At 35.9% G+C, this 25,634-nt stretch overlaps 1 protein-coding gene across 1 annotated transcript in view; it reads left to right on the top strand.

Annotated features, from left to right (window-relative positions):
• Positions 1-25,634, top strand: part of MYO6 (myosin VI) — a 75,895-nt gene that overhangs the window by 43,898 nt on the left and 6,363 nt on the right. The window contains exons 19-33 of the mRNA XM_008640205.2: positions 1,380-1,418; positions 2,322-2,415; positions 3,895-4,025; positions 4,142-4,219; positions 5,139-5,268; positions 7,268-7,358; positions 9,960-10,110; positions 11,463-11,671; positions 12,060-12,138; positions 13,860-14,020; positions 17,322-17,351; positions 17,851-17,889; positions 21,089-21,192; positions 22,432-22,563; positions 24,710-24,736. Coding sequence (XP_008638427.1) covers positions 1,380-1,418; positions 2,322-2,415; positions 3,895-4,025; positions 4,142-4,219; positions 5,139-5,268; positions 7,268-7,358; positions 9,960-10,110; positions 11,463-11,671; positions 12,060-12,138; positions 13,860-14,020; positions 17,322-17,351; positions 17,851-17,889; positions 21,089-21,192; positions 22,432-22,563; positions 24,710-24,736 — 1,495 coding nt within the window. The remainder of the gene's footprint in view (positions 1-1,379; positions 1,419-2,321; positions 2,416-3,894; positions 4,026-4,141; positions 4,220-5,138; positions 5,269-7,267; positions 7,359-9,959; positions 10,111-11,462; positions 11,672-12,059; positions 12,139-13,859; positions 14,021-17,321; positions 17,352-17,850; positions 17,890-21,088; positions 21,193-22,431; positions 22,564-24,709; positions 24,737-25,634) is intronic.

Here is a 25,634-nt window from a genome sequence, read left to right on the forward strand (position 1 = left end):
TACTGTATGCTAATGATGACTTAAATTGTGACAACTCAAAGAGCAGCTGTTTTAGCGATATGCTTTGCTCATATACACATTTTGTTGGAGAAACATTTTGTTGGAGAAACTCACCTGACAATAGCTCTGGCTTATTTCTTGTCAAATCACAGAGTATAAGGAAGGGGTATTTTTCCTCAAGCAGAAATGTATTTTGTTGATGGAAATTAGTCTGTCCCGTGCAAACTTAAGTGTTTTGAATTTAAGAAAACATAAGTGTTATGATCAAGCTGAAATATAAAGAGTATGTGTAAGTGAGAACTGAGCAGGAGGTTATTAGTGTTTGTCATGCTTCTTGTGGCACTATTTCTAACCATATCCATGTTAAGTTGAAAAATCCCAAACCAATTTTATCTACCAGAAGGACAACTGGCAGCTGTAGGTGATGCACACTACCCATACAAATCTTGTTTCTTGGATTCAAGGTAATGGAAAGATCTGGCTAAAAAAAATTAGTCAAAAGTCAGATCCTTTGAATTTTGCTTCCAGTGCTGAAAATGAATATATTAGGACATACTGAATTTTGTATTGCTGCAGTCTGTATACTTCAAGCTTGCTAGTAAACTATAAAGGCTGGCCCAGCAGTAATCTATGTGGCAAAACAGACACATCTCTAAAGTAAAAATATTGCCATTTTCCTGATGTGGTTTTGGAATATTTTAGGTCCCTACCAATTCCAATAGCAATTCTAATTTGTTTTCTCTGATAGCCTTAAGTCTCTGGTTATCCTGAAGACTTGATTCCAAATAATATTGCAGTCTTTCCTCATCACAGTACATTTAAATGCAACCTCAGTAAGTGTAATTTTAAAGTTGTAGTTTTTTTGTCATCAATAGAGAATTAAAAAAAGTTGGAAGCTTGGAAATAAAAATACATCATTGCAGATAAATGTTGACTTAGCTTCAAAAAAACCCACTAGAAAACCCTGAGAATATATTTTCTGTGTTAATTATTTAACATACAAATAATGCTTGTTATAGAGTAAATTTGGGATTTCACGATTTTTCAGTGGTTTTTTTTTAAATGATTGCTAATTGGTCTCAGTTTTTAAAATAATTTTATTACATAGTCATTATTTTTTATTTCTCCAAAGGGACGTGCATGTTTTTTTGATAACTGTGTTGTAGTAAGTGACCAGTCCATGCAGTATTGTACAATTAAATACAATCAATTTCCTCAGGGCCATTCATGCACACTTGCATGATTTCATTAATGTTTGGTTTATCAGTTCTGTCTCACTAACAATGAACATGCATGCAGTAATGCTGTACCTCTATTTGGTGTGTATATTTCTGTACTTGCCATGGTAAGGCTCTTGAAATACCTGTTTTCTTTTACAGACTCAGTTAAATTTGCTTCTTGAGAAGCTTCACAGTACTGTAAGTATATATACAGATGTGGGTTCACAGTTTTCTGATGTAAGGCAAAATAGATTATCTCAATATTATGGCTTGCAATAAATGTAATTAGTAATTGCTTTGGAATTTGCAGCTACATAGCACTTTGGGAACATCTTGCTGTGCATGTGATGGTTATTGAGTTACTTGAAAAAGGAAAACCCACCACCTTCAAAAAAGTTGTAGAATGAAAGTTAAACAATTTGAATAAGCAATATGAAATCTGTCTGTGCTGCGATCTCCTTTTTTGTCACTTTTACTTCTTTCTGTGCATTGGTTATCATTGATGACTAATTTGCAGAAAATTTAGAAATACTACTTAGAAGTAATTTATTTAAGAAGTAATTTATCATTAATTACTGTTTCCAAATTCCACAAAGCCATTAAAAATACATTTTTTCATTTTGCTTTTTTGATAGGCTGTAAATGCACAGATGGTCAAAGAACCTGAGCCCCGTAATGAGCATTTGTTCGCTGATGTGAACTGTAGAAGACTGAGGCACTTTAGTGCTGTGACTGTAGAATATAATGAGGGTAGTAGAATCTAGAGTCATAAATCATAGATTGTATACATGTTAAGGAGAATAGTTGAGTGAAAATTCAACAAAATTGAGGATGCAATTAATAGCTTGAGCATTGATATCAGTTATATCAAGACCAAGGTTACAGTGCAGAACTGATATATGAGAGAAAAAAGAATGGGGCTGTGACTTGATTGTCTTTAAGGCCCTTTCCAGCCCTTTAACATTCTATGATTCTATGATAATGTCAGCATTTCTCTTTTAAAATACTATTATTTTGTATCTTAAAGTCTGAAATCATTATGTGCTATTTCAGGAGTTTTAAAAATGTGTAGATTTTGCTAACTTCTTGCTTTGGTCATAGGGGTCCAGCTTTATTCGCTGTATCAAACCTAATCTGAAGATGACAAGTCACCATTTTGAAGGAGGACAGATCCTCTCTCAGCTTCAGTGTTCAGGTAATGTATGCCTCTGGTATTTTTCCCTCTGTTTTTTACTTTGGGGAATATATATTAACCTAAATTTGAAATATGTGGGATGAAAGCAGTATTTCCTTGCTTGAACTGTTTTCTAGAAGATAGGTGATTTATGCCTTATGAACAGCTATTTAGATTTTTAGTAACTTTCTATTTTAGTTAATAGAACCCTAGAAATAATTCATTTGAACTGCCATTAGGCCTCTTCTTTGCAAGAAGAGTTGATGCAGTTTTCGTCAACTGTGTTTTTATTATACTGAGAGGTCAGGCATCAGGTGCATATGTAAGAAGCTATGTAGCCATTTTTGGGTACATACATTTAGATTTCCTGACCTGGAGCTGAATCCATCTCTTTGTTGTTGCCTGTTGCACTGTTAATAGGGCACCAGTTCAGTCTGGGACAATGGAATTTTAAATTTCTCTGGCAGTTGAAGTGTTAGAAACTTGTGTGCATTTAGAGGCAGTCAGTGTTAGCTGAGATATCTAATAATTGAAGCACTCCAGTGTTCTTTGGTTTTATAGATACTATGATAGCCTTTAATCATACTGGTTTACTTTCTCAAAAGTTTATTTATATCACTACTAACTGAACATCCAACATGGACACAATGCTGCGTCTTCATTATTCTTGAAATGTTAGATGCTTTCCAAATTTACAGCTTTATTTGCTCATGGCCCACTGAACTTTTTGAAAAACAAAGACTTAGTATGAACAAATTAAATTTCTGTTGAAAGCAAATATGCAAAAGATTAAGTTTTAAGACAGCAAACACAAGTTAAGGGCTAACTTGAAAACTTACTTGCAGCCTTGCTTGATAGGCTTATGTAAAGTAACGGGTAAAAACTGGTATGGCTTATGCTACTGAAGCAATTTGAATCTTACTGACTGTGTCTGGGCTTCACTGGTGTCTTAGTTGCAGCCAAAATGTCGTAACATTATTCAGGACATTAAAGTTACATCTTAGCAGCTGATACCTTGTATTTCAAGTACACTAAATCTTCTAGTGCTGCATATGTATTTGATGTTGCATCTGCACCATGTCTCACAAATACCGTTCACATGATTAAAATAAAAACCTGGTTGGGCATTATTTGGTGGTTTGGGGTTTGGGTTTCTTTTCTTCCCTTTAAAAATGAACATTTCGAATGTGCTGAAAAACAAAAAAATAATTTAGAGGGAAATATTAGGAAAATGTCCTATGCACGATTGAGTGTTACTTACCTCTCAAGTAGGGAGAAAACTATCGGTTCTTCTCATGTGTTCAGGATTAACTTTTTGTGGCTGATCACATCATCAAAAAATGCTTGAGGTTTGATCGAGTCCTAGCTGGACTTTGTGGTTTAGTCACTGAACAACGTCTTTGAGTCTTATGTCATAAACTAACTGGTTATCACAGAATTCACTGCTTAATTTGCGTGTTACTGATCCCAGCTTTTGTACATGTGTCTCTGTGAATTTAGGGATGGTGTCAGTTCTGGATTTGATGCAAGGTGGTTTCCCATCACGAGCTTCATTTCATGAACTATATAATATGTACAAGAAATACTTGCCTGAAAAATTGGCTCGACTGGACCCTAGGCTTTTTTGCAAAGTAAGAAAGAAATTAATTCTTCTGTATCATCCAGGAGAGAAAATGTATTGTAGCATTGGTTTTTGTGGTTTTTCGAAGGAGGCAGAATATAATCATTTCTGTTTTCTGTGTTTCAGGCCCTATTTAAAGCCCTGGGACTGAATGAAAATGATTACAAATTCGGTCTAACCAAGGTGTTTTTTAGACCCGGCAAGGTAATCTTTTTCTTGGAGTTCATGATTATGAATCTTAGAATAATTTCAGTTTGAAAGGACCTTTGAAGGTGACTTTGTTTAACATATTGATAACAGTGTGGCCAACCTAAATAAGGTTGCCCAGGATTTTTGTAAATAATTTTGTTCATTTTCTTGGAAAAAAGCACAGTATTAGTACCGATACAATTGGTTTTATAGTCTTGTTGCTGATGCTACAGTATTTCTAAAGCAATGCTTGTATTCCAAGAATTATGTTGACTTTTAAAAAGAGGAAGTCAGAGCCAAGAAGAAATATTTTCTAGTAAAATCTGTTTATACCTGAAATCTTTCTGTGATTTTAAGCATTGCTGCTGCTATTCAGAGAAAGGAGATGAAGTAGAGAGCTATTGTGATGAGAAAGGAAAATTATTGTAATCCCAGAAGAATGTTCTTCCTATCATATAATTACTGAAAACAGAAGTGCAGGATTTTCAGAAAATGTTGCCTTCAGTGGGAACCTTATACAAAGGTTAAAAATTGAGACGTGCTTTCAGCTTTTATTTTTTTCCACAGATATATAATTAGATGTGTCTTGAAGTTGTGGAAGGCCAGAGTTCATTTCCAGGACGTAGAAAAACAATTGATTTAAAAAAATTTTGGCAAGAAATAGTTTTGGTGATTAGTAAATGTTTATATTATTCAAAATGCCAAGTGTTGGACATCCATAAAACAAACAAAAAATCTGCAGTTGTCATTTCTGTTATCATTAAACAATAAAGTGTAAAAAAATGTACCTGCTCATTTTAATTGAAAACTGATATAATAACATACAGTTTACATAAAAAATATTTTAACATTTTAACTCAGCATGATCTTAAATAATAATGTCTAACACTCTCTGTCCTCCTAATATGTAAAACTTGTTTTAATTATTATTTAGTTTGCAGAGTTTGATCAGATAATGAAGTCTGATCCGGATCACTTAGCAGAGCTGGTTAAACGAGTGAATCGCTGGCTTATCTGCAGTCGTTGGAAAAAAGTTCAATGGTGTTCTCTCTCGGTGATTAAATGTATGTATTTTATGTTTTATTAAATCAAAATGTTTGTTAAAAATACAGCAAAGCAATTATTATCACCTTGAAATGTGGCCAAGGACATGTATAGCAGATGGTTACATACTGAAATCTGAGTAATTCATTTCAAGGTTGGTGAGATTTTTTTTTTTGTGCTGTGTGTTAGGTACATAAGGAGGGGTTACAGCAGAGGTTTTACAAAATGGGCATTATGGGCCAGCACTAGTCTCCTGTGTCCAGGCTGCCTGGGTGCTTACTGGTCCTGGCTGATCCCATGCCCATAACTAACCAGCTATTACAGGTCTTGCCCGGAAGAGACTTCAGCATCAGCTGGAGAGAGTAGTTCCACTCGTAGCTGGCAACATGGAATCATTTAGTTCTGGAAAGTGCCTGCCCAAAGGTTGTCATATTCAGACAGAAACTGCATGTTTGAAAGTACTGACATAAATTACAGGGCAAACAGCTCCACTCCAGGAATTACTGCTCATCAGCAATTAAGTCCCTGTTGCTGTTGATACGCAGTTTCTAAGTGCTTGGCCTGAGACGCAGCGAGACAGAAAACACCAGCCACTCGGAAAAAGGAAAAGATCATAGTAACTAAGACCTTAGGGATAGTAAAATGGTATAATGTTAAGCAAAATTATGGTTTTATAACAAGGTGTGACAACCAGCAAGACATATTCGTGCATAGAACTGCTATTAAAAAGAATAACCCTGAAAAATGCATCCCAAGCTTGGCAGATGGAGAAGTCGTGGAATTCAAAATTATACGAGGTAGAAAAGGGTTACAAGCATCGCAGGTCACTGGGCCTGATGGTGTTCCTGTAAAAGGCAGTATATATGCAAAAAATCGTAGTCATGTTAGACAATATCTCCATTGTAAGTCCCCCCTACAGTCTCCCTTTCCTAATCCCACCTTTCCCTTTTACCCTATGTCCTATTACCCCCAGTGTATTCCCAATCCGTTTTTTCACCCATGGTTTCCCTCACAAAACCATGCTTTTGCCAATTGTTTCCCCAAAAATCCCTTTCCAATGCCGAGTGGGGGATGAAAAGGGGGAGGGAAGAAGTTAAACCCTCTCCTGCCTCAGTTTCCCCACAAAGCATGCTCAGAGAGTCCTGTCTCCCTTCTGTCAGCCCTAAGATGTTCCACAGAATCTGACTGGACATTTATAGACTCAGGAGGGCGGCTTGTTTTGTTTTGAAACTGTTCTTGTTATGTTTATCCAGTTGTTTTCATTCTCCTTTTATTAAAATAAAACGGGTGAGGTGTTGGGGTCATGCAATAGTGAAAAAGAAATTACACTATATAGAGATGAAAATAACAGGAAGCTAAACATGGAAACAAATATTGCCTCAGGGATGAGTAGAGTGCTTGCTATCCAGCCATCACCCTTGATGACACCTGTCTCAGAGCTCCGGCCATGCGGCTGGAGAAATAAACATCTCTGAAACAGCTATCAAGAATCTGTCTGTCCATATATATTTCCTTTCCACGGGACTCCTGGTTTGATATATGCGTGTTGCAGGATCCCCACTGCAACAGGCCTGCCCAGTTTATAGAGTCATAGAATGGTGTGGGTTGGAAGAGACCTTAATGATCATCTGGTTCCAACCCCTGCTGCCGTGGACAAAGACACCTCCCACTAGACCAGGTTGCTCAGTGCCCTATCCAACCTGGTCTTGAAGTTTACTGTGCAGAGTAGGAGTAAGATGGTGTGGAATAGAGACTGGCACTTGTGGTGTTTCAGTAAAGGTAGAGATGGGGTCTGCACATGTTTCATTGTTCCTGTTGGTTTTGGGTGGGAGTCTCTGTACCTGGCCCAAGATTGTGAATTCTGCTGTTCTGTGTCTTAAGTGTTGTGGTTCCAATATAGAACAAGCTCTTAAGCATATGTAGTCTGCATACAGTTTTGAGACATCAAATGTGTGAGGAAGATAGAAGTTGTGTTAGACTGTATAAAACATTAAGACCCTATCCTCTGTGTGTTTACAGTGAAAAATAAGATAAAATATCGAGCCAGTGCCTGCATTAAAATACAAAAGACTATTCGAATGTGGCTTTGCAAGAGAAAGCACAAACCACGGTAAGAAGATATTCCTTGGTTGAAGAAAATGTGTTTTAAATAGTATTTTCTTGGGACTGTAAGAAGATGATATTTACTTCACTTAATATAACTGAAATCATAGAATGATGCTAAGTACAATTGAAGGAGGCTGAGAGGTTCCGTGTTCCTTTGCTCTTTCCCAAGGATGAATAGACTAAATCTGAACCTTTCCTAAGAGATGTTTCTTTAGCTCTTTGTTCATAAAATTGTTCAGCGACAGCCTTGTTTTTAGAAATCCTTTATTAAGACTGTCTAACTTAATTTAAGCTCATTAATTTTTGCCCTTTACCCATTGTCGTGGTTTGACGCTGGCTAAGCACCAGGCACCCACGAAAAACCCGTCTACTTATTTTCCTCTCTGCTATAGCTGAGCAGAGGAGGGGGAACTGAAAACTTCATTTTCATGAGTTGAGATAAGGATTATTGAAGAAAAAAACTTTAAGGCAAAACAAGTTCAAAACTTAAATAGTATAGAGAAGATTTATTATTAACAGAATTAAAAGTATAAAGGGTAATGAGAACTAAAGCAATCCTTCAGAACACCTTTCTTTCCCAGTCTCTCCCTCTTTCCACCGACCACGCAAGGAAACAAAACATGGGGTTTTGGTCAGTATTTCACTTCTTATTTCACTTTGCTTAAGCAAAGAGTTTTACTTCACTTATTTCACTTTGCTTAAGCAAAGAGTTTCTTCTGCTGTGCTGTGGGATCCTTCCCACGGGAGATAGTTCTCTGCAAACTTTCCTAGTGTGGTTTTTACTTCCACAAGCAGCAGTCCCGCCCGAACCTGCTGCAGCGTGAGTCCCTCCCACAGGCCAAGCAGTCTTCCCAGAACTGCCTAGCAGGGCTCACTTTAGTTCATGGGGTTTAGTCTTTTAAGGATGAGCTGTTCTAGTTTGGAAGCGAAGGCTCTCTTCCTCTGGCTCTAAAAGCAAGGGTCATCTCTCTCTGTCTGAGTTCCTCACTAGATTACAGCTTTTCAGTATCCATGCGCTCCAGCGTGAGTACTCTTCCTCACGGGCTGCACGTGGATCTCTGCACCCCCCTGTGCTCCTCATGAATTACAGGGAAACAGTTTGTTGTATTATAGTCCTCACCACGGCTTGCAGGAGAATCTCAGCTCCGACGCTTGGAGCAGTTCTTCCCTCTCCTTTTCTTTCACTGACCTTGGTGCCACCATGTTGGTTCTCCTCACGTGTCCTCACTTTTCCTTTTTCCCCTGACTTGGAAGAAAGTTGGTGTCTGCAAGTTTCAGTTGAGAGGTTGATCTCGTCTGGGCTCCGCATCAGGGAATTGCTTTCCGTGGCTCTCACTGCTGGCAATGTGGTCCCTGCCGGTACCACATGGGTGGCTCCAGCCTCAGGAGGGCTATGCCCACATGATCCCAGCCTTGGGAAGGACCCGGCTGCATGGCCCCTGGTGGCCCCCTCCGGGATGGGCCACAGCAGCCCCCGCTGGGATGGGTCCCTGCTGCCACTTCACCACCCCCTGAGAGAAGAAGAGAGAGAACTTCCTGCCATTTTTCCTTTCTTAAATATGTCATCACAGAGGCATTACCAGCTTCTCTAATTGGGCTGGTAACCTGCCCATCATCAGAGCCTTCAGCGATTGCCTCTGTGCTGGACGTAGAAGTTTCGAGCAGCTTTTCTCCTGCCCCCACCAAAAACCAGGCTGTGTTAAACCAACACACCCATTCACATCTTCCTTTATAGGCTCCCTTCCATTGTGTTCTGTCTGTCTTGTCTCCTCTTGGAATTAATTTCATTAGCTGGTTGCAGGGAATACTGATGGAAAAACTACTTCAGTCATTAAGCTCTGCTGACACCTCTATGTTCTTTGACAGAGATGCAATTCTGTTCTAGTAGCGGGCTTCTTATAAAGTGTTTTATTTTATATCCTTTGAAAATTATATTTCATTTTGAATCTTGGCATTTCTAGCATTTCCTTTATTTTTGAGCTATATGGTGCTCAACTTTAATTATTTGATTTAGTTTCTACTTTTGTATTTTGATTTTGTGAATCCCAGTTCAGTGATTTCTGTTTAGAAAGAAGACTGTCTGCAGAGTTGTAACTTCTGTGTGGGACCTTCAATAGCAGGTCTTAAAAAAACTCTGAGTTTTTCTGAACTCTTCCCCAGCCTTGTTTTCTCGCTCCTTTGGGGCATAATGACTGTGTTCCCTGCTGTGTTGTTAAGTTTTATCTGATTCTTTCCATTATTGCTCTTTGAATAAGTGGCACTACACTACTACCTTTATCCCCTCCAGTTAAAATCCTCTAGTGGATGCTAATGATTTATTATTGTGAAAAAAACCAAAAAACTGACCCCAATTAATTCTCAAAATAAAAATGCATTTTTCCATTTTGAGTCACTGCTTATTAGTATTAGAACTGTTTGGAAAAGGCTCCATTACTTAGTTACTTGGTGTGGTAATGTTTGAATTTCAAAAAAGAGGGTGAGTTTTGTCAGAAGGCATAACTTGTCTTCCCTGCTACCTTTTTTATATCAGTGATTAGTTCAGTTTTAAAAAATACCACCTTCCAAAATCTTCTCAAGATACAAATAAGCTGTCTTACCTTCACAGCATTGATGGTCTGATAAAAGTACGTACACTGAAGAAGAGACTTGACAAATTTAATGAAGTAGTAAGTGCTCTGAAGGAGGGGAAAGCAGAGACAAGCAAGCAGGTCAAGGAGCTGGAGGATTCTATTGATGCTTCAATGACCAAAATTAAGGTATGTGATAATAATGAGAGAAATATTGTCTTGGTACTGGAATCTTTAAAAAGCTTCATCTAAAGAAGAAGGCCAATGCATTTTTCTTAATAGAAAAGATGCCCTAATATGGTGGTCTTAATTTTCAGTCATTGGGTAATTCCTGTTTAAAATTATTTGTGAATATAACTGAAGTGAATCCGGAAAATAGGTGCATATGTCTAGACTTTGGTATTATTATCTGTGTGTCAAAATTGACACTGAAGGTTTTAAAGAAAAAATGCATGTTGATATTATGAGACCAATTGTTGTCAATAATTTGTTGCTTTCTTTATTGGAATAATGCATATTACCAATATTTTAACTTAATAAGGCCTGAAACAGACAAGCATTTTTCACAGAATAAAGGCATTTCTATTCCAGTTACGAGGTTTTTTCAGACTTGGTAGTAAAGAGAATTCAACTTGCTGATTATGCTTCTGGTCTATAGCTCTCTGTTTCTTACCACAGAAGCACAAAGACAGAATGAAAGCACACTGGCATTTATCAGTGTTAGAAAAAATTTGGTTTGTTGAATTCTTGTTTCATGCAATATTATGGCTTTCTTAGTGTACCATATTGAGATTTCTTTATTTAAAATCACTGTTGAAAAGATGGTAGAGTTAACCTGTCAACTTAAGAGTTCTCTTTTCTAATAAAAATGATATAATTTGATTGTCATCATGATACACCACCGGAAAAGGTCAGCAAACACCCCATATTGCAGTTGTATTAGTAAGATGTGAATTGTAAAATGAAATTAAATTGTACCTATCAATAAAGTTTGAAAATGTGTGTAGCAAAGGCGATTTTTGAAGCATTTTCAACCTGTCATTTGTTACTAATAACTTTTTAGAAAAAGTTAGTTTCAACACATTGCACTGTTTTTTATGAGTGCTAGCAGAAATACTAAGAAAAACTATTTTATGCTACAACATAAAAGCAGGGCTGTAAATAACCACTAAAGAAGAACACAATGCAAAATACACATGGGCAGGCCTTCCATCCTAGCATGTTAGGAATTAATTTCTGTTGCTTAAAACTGCAAGATATAAAATATGAAGGCATGTTTTGAAAAGAAGTCATGTTTAATTTAAGTGATGAAATGGAGATTACTTTGTATGGTTTTATAGGAGAGGAGAGTAATGAGTCCTCAGGATTTTACTAAGAAAGGGAAGAATGGACTCAAGCTTCCCCACCCTGAAGTGTGTAGGCAATTTAAGTATAGTGCTCAGTGATCTCATTTCACTCATTTCACTTAATATTTTTTCAGTATATGTTTTCAAAAGTGAAGTACAAATGAAAAAGAATCCCCCCCCTTATTATTTTTGCAGACCACTATAATGACTAGAGAACAGATACAGAAAGAATATGATGCTTTAGTTAAAAGCTCAGAGCAGCTTCTCAGTGCACTGCAAAAGAAAAAGCAGCAAGAGGATGAAGCAGAGAGGCTACGACGCATCCAGGAGGAAATGGAGAAAGAAAGAAAGAGACGTGAAGAGGAAGAACAAAAACGAAGGAAGGATGAAGAGGAAAGACGGCTGTGAGTCTTGAATTTGAATAAGTTGCTGGTTATAGAACGAGAAGAAAACAGGAAAGGCTTTTTAATGAGGTTGTTTTTGATACACTTACACTTAGAGAGTCACTTGGATTGTATTCCGGGTGTGCTGTGCAGTGCTGAAACATTTCCTTTCCCACTGATTTATAAGGCAAGTGTCAAAAGAGCATATGGAAGAAATTATATGATGCAGCTGGAAATACAGATGAACTTGAAAAATTTCATGACTTACATGTAGTGTCCTGTCATCAGAACTGCACTGACTTCTGGATTACCATTCAGTTTTATGAAAGAGACTTTGTATTTCTTACTGTTTCTTGTTCACTTGCATCATAATAACATGTTTTCATTTTCTTCTCCTCTTATGTAATAGGAAATCTGAGATTGAGGCAAAGAGAAAACAAGAAGAGGAAGAGAGAAAAAAGAGGGAAGAGGAAGAAAAGCGTCTTCAGGTTAATGCTTTAGCTGTGTGTGGCTTTGGGGAATTTTTTGTTATTGTGGTGGTGGTGGTTTTGGGGTTGTCTGTTTGCTTTGTTGTATTTATTTACTTATTTTAAAATCTTTTTTGTAGCTTAGATTCTCCACTGAGTCTAATGGCTTCTTTCTATAAATGGGTGTCTCAGAGTCATTCACCAGTGTTGCTTCAGTAGTAAATGTAAGGCAAATGTCATGTTTAGGGCATCCCAAGACAGATCACCTATTTCTAGTTCTCAAGCAACTTCAGGTCTTCTGAGTAGAGGTACATATGTTTTTAAAGGGTTTTAGAAGTTATTTTAAAGTTAAAAATACACAACACTGGAGAATCCTAGCTTAGCCTTTGAAGGTTTTGTGTGTGTCCCGTGTCAGGCAAGTTTGGCATTCTTTTACTAAAGTCACATCTGGACTTGGACTGTCATGTACTTGCTTAACTGAAAACACTTTGAGAATATTGGTAATAATGAGCGGATGCAGGACTGTCTTTGGTAACCCCTTTGACTACATTCGTGTACGCTAAATACATGCGGCTCAAACCCCACTCCTCCACCCTTCCTCTTGATTTATGGCAAATCTTACTGATTTCATTACAAACTCTGAGTCTGAGATGTGTTTGGCCCCTATATCCTTCTTTCCTTTTCTCTTGGAGATTGCTTGGGTGACCTGGGATAGCAGTTGTAAGAGAAAAAGAACGTCTATAGGGATTGTCTTTATCAATGTTTCTTTGTTTCTGAGCTGTGGATATCTGCAATGCAGAATGTAATTTACACTTTTAGTTAAAAATGCTGGGTTTGGATCCAAGCAGATACATAATCCAGTAGGGTGTTTCATTCTCCCATGTACAGTTAATTTCTCATTATCTTTCCTCCTGGTGGTTGGTCTTATCAGCTAATCTAAAATGGGATTCGTAGGGTGAAGTCACTGGTGGAATTGTATAGCTTTAGTGGTGCAACTTCACAATGATGAGTGGGAAACAACTGTGTTTCCTTTATGACACCCATAAAGGCACTGCTAAAGCTTGGTGTACATGCCTTTGTAAGAATTGGATGGTCCTGTTCTACTTACTGTGCGTGCAAGGCTTTTTGTGAAGTAATTATGGTAAGCTGCTGTTGTTTGGCTCTGCAGAGGCAGTGTATTTGAATTGCTCCTGCATTGCACTAAGTTGGAAGTTTTACTGTTTGCTTAAATTCAAAGCCAGATCAGTTCCACAGAGAATTCCAGTGTCTGTCTTAATCCCTTTTCAAAATGAGCCACAGACCTATGTGCAGTGTGGTGCCTAACACAAAGTCCTGTAATGCCAAGAGCAGAATATCAAGGATGTATTGTGTTAGTGCTGTGGAGGAGTAACCATAGTCTCTGTTTCATTTGAGTTTTAATGATTCTAAAAACTTTTGTAGGCTAATTTTTGTAATAGTGAACAAAATATTTCTTTTTTTTTAAATAAGTAATAATTACTTGGCACTTTATTTGAAAAGGTGGACAATAATTATTTGATAAACTATATGAAAACCAAGATTCAGTTTGTAGCTGTTTCATTTTTCTTGGGTCAAACTAAATACTAACAGTGTTAATTTTTCAGTTCTGTAAAGTGTACATGGTTTGAAAAGCTAATATACTACTTTGCATATTTTTCTAATATTGATTTTGTAGCATTTTGGTTTTGACTGGGTAAGGTTAAAGGTGTATTATTCTAAAACAGGCTGAAATTGAGGCTCAGCTAGCTAGAGAAAGAGAGGAGGAAACCCAGCACCAGGCAGTGCTTGAACAGGAACGTCGTGACCATGAACTTGCAATGAGAATTGCCCAGAGCGAGGCAGAACTCATCAGTGATGAAGCTCAGCTTGATTTAGGTTTGCGCAGGTATGGAGTTAAGTAGTTACATTTTCCTCTCTGTGGGTTTTGGTTTTTTTTTTTTCCTTCCTGTCCTGATTCCTTTAAGACTATGCTCTTGTCATTTTTATGTAACTTTGTGTTTATTGAGTGTATCAGAATGTTTTTCAAATTAACTTCTGAAATTTGTTAGAAATAGATTGCTTTTGCTTAGACTTTCTTCATTTTGCATCTTGGTACATCAGTAATTTTGTAGGTGCTTGTGATTATGACTGCAGTTCTCTTTCTGAGTTCTGACAAGGATGGCAAACTTCAAATTCTGATTTTTATGACTCATTTAAAGTAGGGAATGGAATTTCTTCAGTGGTAAGTAGTAATAAAATACATCTTTGCTAGGACTTGATGGTTCCATTTGTACAGTGAATTAGTGTGGGATTTTTTTTTTTTTAAACAAGAAGCCCTGTTTGAATGCAGAAATAATAGTTATTTCTGGGTCATGACTGGTAAGATTTTTTCAAGTGGAATGAACATACCTAACATAGGTTCAAAAATTAAATGTTCGTCTTGTTTCATGTGAATTTTTGATGTGTCATAAGAGGAGTTTAACTTTTGATATACAGAACCTCGCTGCCTGTCCACAAAGCAACAGCTCTTAATGTGTAAAAGGTGATGCCTTAGAAGCATCTTAGAAGTTCTGGTAAAAATGGTACTTATTGGTCAAGTTGCATAAAGGGACCTATGAACATGATTACATGACTTCATTAGTACTACTCAGTTTGTTGTTGTTGAAATGGGTGAAAGAAAATCTGGTATGGAATTTCAAACTCCCAGATGTGTTCCATTTGCTGCCCAATTTTATCTAGATGTATACTTTTCTTTTAATAACCGTATGCCTACTTGAGATAGGTGTTGTTTTTTTTTTTTTTCCTCCATGTACAATACTGACTTTTAGACAGTTCCACTGAAATAGTTGTGGTTTTCCCCTCAGTTCTACAGTAGCTGTGATATTGTCTCCGATGAGACTGACATGCTCAAATTCACAAAATCAGAATGGTTTGTGTTGGAAGGGGACCTTGAAGATGATCTCGTTCCAACCTCCTGCCATGGGCAGGGACACCTTCCACTAAACCAGGTAGATCAGAGCCCCATCCAGCCTGGTCTTGAGCACCTTCAGGGATGGGGCATCCACAGCTTCCCTGGGCAGCCTTTCCAGTGCTTCACCACTTTTCCTGTCTGGATTTTGGTGCAATACTTTGAAGGTAAACACAAAGTCACTCTAATGTTGTGACCTGGCAGAGTTCTCTTAAATATGAAAGAAAGGAGGCAATAGACAAGAAGAGCTCAGAGAATTCACTCACTTTTCTGTCAGTGAAGCTCTAATCTCCAGATGAGAGTGTTTCTCTAACACTCCAGTAGAGTGTTTCCTACTGCTCAGAGGTGATTTGACATTTGTATTTCTTGTGTAATCCCAGAATGGATGGTGAACTAACTAATTGTCATTGTAACTCTTTGACTGCCAGTTTCTCTCTGCTGTGTAGCTAGTGGTAGGAGATTGAAGACTCTTCTGAATGGCTGGAGAGTGCTGAATCATCTGAACATGTTAGCATAGGGATGTAAATCCTTCCTTGAACAAGATAATGCCTAAATCTAGAAAAAATAATAGATTTTTCTGCTTACATGAGATTTTTTTTATCTCATTGGCAAATTGTTTTCCCTTCTGTTTCTAATGTCTACTTCAAATAGTTTAAAGCATATTAAAAACCTGAATAGAATACTTTTAATTTAATTTTTGATTTGATTTTATTTTGGTTTGTTTAAAACCAAAATACTAAAACATTCCCCAGACTCCAGAATATTCTACTGAAATCAGAGGATAGATTTTCATGTAATTTCAGGAGTTGGCTTAAAGGTAGCAGCTATGGAAGTTCAGTGAAATTAAAACTATTGGTTAAAACAAAATACACAATTTAATAATTAAATAATAAATGCTTCGGGCTTATTTTATATAATGCCAATCAAAATTTTACCAGAGTCTAAAGAAGTTCTAGTCTGCCATCTTCCACATTTGAGGCTGACATATTACATATATGTGATGCACTAAAATAATTTACTTTTATATTAGTATATATACCTTTTCTGTTAAATTTTGCTGTAGTAAGATAAAGCATGTATGACTTTGTACTGAATTCATGCAGTGTGCTGGTTCTGCAGTGTTTTCACACAGTTTTATAAAAAATGGTTTTCATGCTCACATATTGGCATGAATAAAAGGGTATTTTCCATTGTATGGTGCTAACTGTGGAGTAAAAAGAGTAAGAAAAAGGGGATTTTATGTGCTTATTTTTAAGGAAGATGTGACACTTTAGTGTTGTCATATTTGAACATGACTAGCCTCTACTTTTTTTTTTTTCTCCTCAATACCTTGCTGCATTCACCGTTAGCTTTCATAGGTATTTCAGGGTGTGTAAGTATTAGCAGTTTCCTTGAAAAATCTATTTGTTGGCTTCTGTAAAGAAGAAAAGTTGGTTGTTCTGGTAGCAGATTCAGCATTTTCATTCATGCTTATTCTGTGCTGGATCTGCTGGACCTTGTCTAGCTTTATCCAATTTTACTACTCATCCACAGTTTGAAAGGATGTGTAATAATTGATTTACTGCACCTGGGGGTAAATTAACAGTAGTGCTTAGCACTCAAGGAAAAAAAATAATTTAAATAATAGGTATCTGCTTTCAACTGGGCAGTGTTTTCCTGTGGCTTATTGAAACATACAGTATGGCATATAACACCAAAAGAAGCTAGTCTCAGAGAGTGTTGTGAGTGTATATGTTCTGGGTGTTGCATCAGAACAATCCAGAAAAGTCCTAATTTGTAGCATGTTTAGTGCTACGTGTGTCCACCTGTGGGTTTCCAGTATAGCAGATAGACTCGGTGTCTGTCCACAGCTTGCAGGAAGAGCATCCGTCCTGTTCCCAGAGTAGCTACAGGAGGATTGCTGCTATTTCTTGTGATACGCTTATCCAAGCATGAAATACATCAGTAGCATGTCTCAAAGTCTCTGATTTTGAAAGATCAGACAGGGAAGAAAGGCTGGTGGAAGTTTTCACTTGTGCATTTTTTTTCTAGATTGTAATTTCAGTCATCATTGAATGCAAAAGTTGGGGTGGAAAAAAGGTCTATATAATCAGTCAAAAAATAATAATAAAAAAATTCATAAGATAATAAAGAAGATGTGAGAGAGCAGGAAATGCTATGGCCCACCTTTTCTCACTTCAGATTATTGGACTATTAACTAGGCAGTAGTCTGTCTAACATAAATGTCTTCTATTTGCAGAGCCAATGGAACAAAGCCACAAATGACTGCGTATGGCATTTTTTTCCATTTGAATGCTTTAATAGATAAAAGCCACACTAATTAATCAAAAGAAATTGATATTGTCCTCTTATGTACTAATACCCCAGCGTAATCTTTAGTAGTATGCATCTGGAATGTCTAAATCAGTTTGTAATACCTTATATTCACTACTTTGCTTATGTCTAATAAACCCTTTAATAATCAAATATACCTAATAATATATATTCAAAAATTATTATATAATTGTTGTAAAGTTGTTCACATACCATCCATTTTTCACTGCCATGTGTGATTTATTGCTCTTTACAGAATCAGGACTCTGTGTATGTATGTGTATATATGTATATATATGTGTGTGTGTGTGTGTATGGAAATAATTTAAAATACGTAGCCATTTCCTGTGCACTTCATTTAACTTCAGTTTGATTGTCAAGAGACTTTCACAGTTATAAAGGCTGTTTTTATATCAATATATTTGGTTTATGCTCATTTACCAATTTTCTTGTAGGGAACAAATGGCCACTGAAATGTCAGCAATATTGTCTAGGTAGGTGAGGAGATATAATACCAGTGAATCAATCATTTTATAAAAACAAATCACACATGAAATGGGTTGAATTATTATGGAATTAAAAGTAATGGAATCTGGTTTTACTTAAGTGATAAGAAGATACACAAATTATATCTTTCAGGTAAATTTCCTTTACCAATATTCTTTTTTTCACCAATTATTTTTCAGCTATTTTAATTGATTATATTAAAAAAGAATAAAAATAGTTCACCTACTCCGTTATTTTGTGTAATTTTGTTAAAGTTTTCCTAGCTTTCTTCTCTTTTCACCTATGTGATAATAGAACACAAGGCTCCACATCTTTTAAAGGCATATTTCTACAGATTCAGCACAGAGTTAATAAAGTTATTTAATAGTAATGTAACTGTTTGGGCTTCTAGTAAGAAAATATTCAAATTAGAGTTCCCATAAAATAAAAGCAGTTTTGAAAATTACCATGGTAAGAGCATATTAAAAACCCTCTTAAGATTTCCAGACAGTTTTCTTGAATTTCTTCAGAGATTTCTTGAATGGTAATGGAAGATTTTATGCACAGTGAAGAAGGAAAAATAAATGCAGGTGTTGGTCTGAATATAGTAGTTGGTAAAATACTAATTCTCTGTTCAAAGGAATTTTTATGATTGTCTTCCATATCAGCAAGTAATTAGAAAGTGTTTTCTGCAACTTAAGGGCAGAAATAACATCAGACATTGATTTTATGAAGCTTACAGAAGGCGAAAATTTGTTTAGAATTTTTAAAAGTGAATCTGTTGTTAAACAAGTTACTAAGCTATGTATATATAGTCTGAAGATGATCATTCTCACATGTTTGATGGGTTTTCTAGTGGTAGCATGGATAATTGGAATGCAGCTGGTAACTAAATTTTTTCCTGCGGTGTTATTTTAAGAATAGGAATAAACCACATTGTGCGTAATTAAAGTAGCATGTCAATTTCAAGTTGTATTGTGTATAGTGAGTGACACAGTTTCAATGACAGTGGCCAATTTTTAATGTACTAAAAAATGGCAAAACTTTGAGGCAAAATCAGAGGCTCTGGGTTTTTGTGGAATTCAAAATGAAATACCTCTTACTACGTGCTTGTTTAACTAAATTTGTCTCACTTTTCATACGCTGGAAACTTTTGACATGAGACTGATCTTTTGTATTTTTAGTCTGAAAATACTGTTTATGATACATAACCCTCATATGGAGCAGTGAAGATTGAATGTCAAGTGTGATGCTCCTCTTACTGCCAGACTGTTATGCTTAAAGTCATGTAGAAAACAAGTAAGTGATCTTCAGAGTGCAGAGTAGTACCCTAATAGAAAGACTAAGCCAGTCAATTGGATTAGCATTCTTAAAGATTACTAGTTTAACTAGAGATCGTACAGCCTAGTTCTGCTGCTTGGAATTAGGTAGCAAACTCTTAGAGTGGTGGGTAGTGTTGTTAAATAAGGAAAATCCTTAGGATTTGTCAAATTAGGTTCAAGAAGGTTAGACACCAGGCAGCGGAAATTATTTATCAGCAATCCTTAATGTCCTACAGGAAATGCCAATAATAACAAAATATTGAAGTATATATTTTGAAGGAGTTTGTTTTTTTGTTTTACACTCACAAGTAGTGCTAAGTGAGAGTCCGTTTTTAAGTCGAACTTCTCACATACTCTAACTGGAAGCTGTGTATGGACTCGGATTAGTAGTGTGAGTAGGCATTAAGCTGCTACTGCAACAGTAAGGTTCTGTAGTTTTAATTATACTGAAGAGATGGTTCAGTTAAGAAGAACGTTTGGTTTATTCAATGAAATTTAAATTGCATTTGTTATCTCTTCTTTCAAACCTGCTGTATCTGCATAAAGAAAAATTTCAGGTAATAATAGTTATTTATAATCTAGTAATTAAAAAAGGAAAATAAACATAAAACTTTGCAGTACCACATGAGACCTTTATGGAAAAATAAATGTTAAAATAATATTCACTAGATTATACCTATTGTAATAATGTGCCTGTCCCACAAAGATATTACTGCACAAACAGACCTTCCAATGAAAAGGCCTGGTTTCATCTTCTTGCATCAAGAACTTTGCTACCCTGTTAACGATTTAGTTTCTTTTGAACAAATTCACTCAGATCCTGAAATAATTCAATTTATGTTCTTAGTCCTGAGCAGAGGTTGGTAAAATCATGTGTCTGTTCTTGAATTCCTTAGTGTTTAAAAGGTGTGCAGATCGCCACTGAAAGTTGCAATGTTTTGTACTTACTTTACAGGCAAATAATCCACAGGAAGTTTGCCATTCCCAAGGGAGGGTTCTTCCACTTATCCGTACCATATTTCTTGGGAAAAAAAATAAATTCAGGCTTATCTTTACATGTAATGTTCATTTTGTACATGGAAACCTTTACATTTTCTTAAAGATTATTGAGATTTTAGTAATAATTTCTCACTTGCATTTGCTGTTGACTTACTTGTGTATTACCTACATGGTGAAGTCTTTTTGCCTTTGGAAAACACGGGGTTTGGATGAGTCTCTTTTTTACTGGTCAGTAAAAAAGTGGTCTTTTTTACCGTGGTATTTCTTGGTGATCAGTATCATCACCCCCAACCCCAGAATAAATATTGCTGTTATCAGGTAGCCACTGTACAGTGACTATAGAATTAATTTGGTTTCTTATCTTAAGTTAGGTATTTGTCAAAGAGACTATTTTCTCAAGCTTTGGAACAAGGATTTTGTCCTAGACCAATTTTAAATAGAAGAGGAAAGGCCTTTTCTTCCATTTTCTACTTCAGAAATAGTTTTCCTTGTCTGTTTTTTGAATGGAACTAAAAATGTCTATGGTCAGTCTTTGTTTTCTGCGTCTTGGTCGGCACCAAGTAAAATGTACATCAGTGTGGGATGAGATAGACTATGTGTCTTTTCATACATGAACAGTATTAATGACAATTCCTTTTAATCTCTAGGAGACCAATCAGATTACGATATGATTTTGTGCATAAAATATATTTTCATTTTCTCTTAATAATTTGAACATCTTGAAAATAATGTGGTATTTTGCCTTAGAATTCAGTCCGTCTGCTACTGGTCTGCATGGTAATAAGCATATGATGCATTGTTGATCATGGGCTCTCTTCCTCTTCTTAAAACAATTCCTGTTTAATACTTGAAAAAAAAACATATATATTTTTAAAACAATTTGTAGGGGTCCTGCAGTGCAAGCCACAAAAGCTGCTGCTGGTACTAAGAAGCATGATCTCAGTAAGTGGAAATATGCAGAGCTTCGTGATACAATCAACACATCCTGTGGTAAGTGGTTTTTTCGGATTTGAGAAAGAGTTCAAGTTGTAGTTATATGAAAGGTGTTACTTTCTTCCTATAACAAAGAAAAAGATTTTATTTAAGTTAGTGAATAAAAAATTATTTACAAAGAGTTCTCTTACCCCCAAAAGAACAATACATGAAGCTGTTTCCATATTAAAGAAACAGAATTTCCATTGTTATGTCTTGTAGGTATTATATATTTATGATATTAAACTGCTTGGGCCATAAAATACATGTTATAACTTCTTAATTACGTTCACTCAGTTTGGTATACTTACACAGAGGGAATAATAGTTATTATGCTTTATCTAGAATTCGCATGTTCTAAGAAATTTTTATTATCACTTTCTGCTGTCACCAGATCACAAAGAAAGCAAAAATGTCACGTAAAATACAGTGTAAAAATATTTTCTGTCTTAGATATTCATGTAATTCTTTAATTTTCAAAATGTGTAACTTCTTTTGGGAAGCTTACAGTGGGCATTAATCACTTTACCCTCAATGCTATGAAGATAGAAGCAGATAAGAATTATTCCTTTTTTAGATATTACTGTTTCTTCCTGCTTCCTATTGAAAGCAGGTGGTTAATTTCTTATTTAAGATCACTCAGAATTCCTTCCTGGATGTAGAAATTGGAAACAAATTCTACCTCTTTTACTGTTTTTACATATGCAAGACTAGAGCAACATTTTCAGCTATATAGGTGGTGCAGTCTGTTCAAGCCAACTTGGATACTTTTAGATGACTAATGAAAAAGCCTTGTCATCATTCAGTCTCTCAGTATAATGGAATTCAGAAAAATTAGAATAGGTAAAAAAGAATGCAAATCTGAGCAGTCAAATTGCTGTTTTTCTTTATTTTCCGTTGCAGAAATAAAGTTCAGTGGTGCAATTTTTTTTTTTTATTGTTTCTGTTCTACTTGTGTTTTGATCCTGTCAACAAAAATATTTGTAACATTTCACTGCTCCAAATGTCCCAGTACAACAGCTACTTTGGGGAGTGCCTTAAAGCAGAAAAGGATACATCAAACTCTGAGGGACTTTCTGGGCCGTTAAACACAGGCCCTGTGCTGCAGAGAATGAGGGTTTTATATATTACATTGTAGCGTATTAGTGTTACTGCTTGATCGCAAATCATGTATCTATCAATATAGAAAAGCATTTAATAAATAATTCTTCTGACTTTTCTCACTCATGCCTTCCCCTTCTCCTTTTTTTGGGATAGATATTGAACTCTTGGCAGCTTGCAGAGAAGAGTTCCACCGAAGGCTAAAGGTGTATCATGCTTGGAAATCCAAGAATAAGAAACGCAATGCAGAAACAGAACAGCGTGCTCCCAAATCAGTCACAGACTATGGTGAGGAGAGATAATTTTGTGCTTATAATAATTTTTCTGATAATATTCTAAAGAAAACATTTCTAGAATGAATTTTTGGTTTGCTAGGTTGAAGAAACTTGGAATTTTTAAGAGTGTTTTTATGTTGATTTAAAGTAAATATTTTGGAAAGATTGAAACTGGCAAATTCTTCAGAGAAATTAAAATTCTTTTGGTAGACTCAGCTACTTGTGCTGAACAGCTCTCTGTTAAAACCTTTTCTCACATCCAGCTGACATCTGTTAAAAAGAGCTCTTGATCTACTGATGCAGTTGCTGGCATTTTTGTTAAATGTTCATTGCTGTGCTACTTTATTATTTCATAATATATAGCTATGTAGACACAGATGTAGATAAGTTTAAAAGGTGCTAATAATAATTCTGTTTTTTACATCACTGCTTACATACATCATGTTACATCCTCTTTTAAAAATTCTCTGAGTGTTGATACTGCAATTTTGGCTCATGGGGTGGCAAACCTTGCATAGACCCTGCTTTCTATTTAAACCCTCATTCTACTGATTTCACAGATGGGTCTTCATTGTCAAAGCAACACACTAATCAGAGTTACTGCCTTTCACATGCATCAAGAAAGTGTAGGAGTTTTACTGCCAGACCTGAAAATGCCGTATCCAGCTTCTGGAGTGATATTAACAGAGTGGACTGTTACTCTTTTCCCAACATCCCTCCTCAAAGTCCAGTGATTGTCTGTTATAAAAGGAATCTAAGAAATTTAAAGAATCACAGTAAATGCATGGAATGATTGTCTTCTGGTTCCATGATATTTGTGTTCCTGCCACACAGTTCATGGGAGAGACAAAGGAAGGGGAAGATGGGGAGAAAGTGCTCTCCCCAAAGTCACATGAGCCTGAGATTAAGGCATTGTCGTGGGACATGGAGAATGAAGATCTCAGAGTATGCAGGTGTGCCCTATGTACTCTCAGCCCATGTACAAAGGCATCTCCTTTCCCCTTGATTCATTTACTTGAGTTCTGCATTGCTTGAGCATTACCTGAGTTTGAGGTTTTCAGGGAACTTTAGTATGGATATGTGGCAGGTGAAATCTGGACCCCTGGAGAAGATATTATCAAAGAATAGGTCCTTGTGTCTGAAATGTGGTGGTGCTTAAGAAAGCTTGTGACTGAAATGGCAGGAAAAGACATTTGAAGCACTTCTGCAAAGTGGTAAATTGCTTTGAATTTGAGCTCGCAAGTTCTCTCTGGAGTTAAATGGGTAAAATATTCATACACAGTATTGCTGATGGGAAGTATCACACAGCAGATGATCTTTGGGTTTTTGCACACAAAGCTGGGAATATTCATGTTCTCATCTCATTTATTCAGACATTTGCTGCGTTCTTTTCAGTGTTTTTCATTGCATTTTTTTACCTCCATTGAAATATGGCATCATATTTCTGAATAAGAGAACCATGCAGTTCAGAAGAAAATGATAGTGACCTTTAGAGACTCTTCATGTCAGTATAATTCTTCCTATTGCAAATAATTATACTACATGGGCATTTCACATATATATATTATAGTGATCTGAAAAGGTAGTAAGAAGGAATTCTGATTTCTTAGGTGTTTAAGCTAAAAGTCTTTCTGGTGTCAGTGGATGTGTGCTTCAAATGATGTAGTTTATTCTTTCCATTTCTTCAGTGATTTAATGTAATTTTACAGTATCCTTTAATGTAATTTTATAAGTATCCTTAATTAAATTCATGCATTCAGTATAGAAGCTACACACTGATTGATATATTATTGTTGGAATAGACAGGTTTGGTATTGACAGAGGTCTGGAAGTTTTTTTCCTAGCAGAAATGTCAAAAATGAAAAGTACTACATTAATTAACTAGCAGATTTGTCACAGCAGTCTGTGCTTAGCATGTATACCACTGAGGCTTTGTAACAGGCATCGCAAATTATTGAAGTGATTAATTTCAAGGTTAAATCCTAATGAAAATAGAAGTAGAAAATGAGTAGAAATACTTAGAATCTGTGTTTATTTTGTAACTAGAATTCCCATTTGTCTGTCATCAGCATTGGTGAAAAATGTTGAAGTAATGAAACCATAACTTATAAAGGATCAGCACTTTTGTGTTTTGTTCAACATGTAATATTTGTTCACAGATTTTGCACCATTTTTGAGCAACTCAAGTAAGTGAGGAGATGGTTGTTTAAGCTAACTTTGAAGAATAGGAACGCTTGAGAGCTCTATACTAACATTGATTGATCCAGTGTTTTGCTACACAAGTACACAGAAGTTAATAGTAAAATAAAAAAAAAATTACAATTCGACAGTGTTATTCATCTGATAGTACTTACACATTATTCTAGTAATTTACAAATGTACTTGTCTTCATGAAATCCTACCCATTTGAGGAGTCATGGGAAGGGAGAGTGAAATAACCTTCTTATGTAAATTTTTGGAAGGTATAATCTCCTGTGTTTTTCCACACCCCCCATGAAATAACATTCTTGTTCTAACTTTTTTTTTTTTATTGTCTGCACATGGCTTTTTGTTGTAGCAAAACTCTGGAATCAACTTAATATAACAACTGTTTTCCTAGCACACAAACTAACATTCAGGTGATGGTTTCTTCTGAATAAAGAAGTTCTCTACAGTTCTGTAGCCCTGAGTAGAGGCTACATTGGCGGCTTAGCATTCCTGTCCTCTAGATTTGCCCTTGGATTTAGATATGCTTAGGGGTAGAAATGAGCCTTAGCAATTACCATTGCAGTGCCAAAAGTATTTGACAATATTAAAGCACTGATCTGCTGGGATAAATGTTCAGATAATTTGTAGAAAATAGAATTAGTTTTTTATAAACTCTGTCTCCCTGTAAGGTATGTGTTTTATCAGAGTTGATATATAAAAGTAGCATTCACCTGTTAAAATCTGCGTTTTTTTTCTTCTATGTTTATTGTTTCTGCATACATAAAAAAAAGGAGATTTGATTTGTGTAACACATGGGGGTTTTCAAGGTTCTGCTCTTCAAGTTTAGAAAAACTATTTTTGCTTGAATCTAAAGAGAAGAAATTTCAAGGTGCAGTT

Source organism: Corvus brachyrhynchos, unplaced genomic scaffold (genome assembly GCF_000691975.1).
Source record: "Corvus brachyrhynchos isolate BGI_N302 unplaced genomic scaffold, ASM69197v1 scaffold87, whole genome shotgun sequence".
NCBI lineage: Eukaryota > Metazoa > Chordata > Aves > Passeriformes > Corvidae > Corvus > Corvus brachyrhynchos.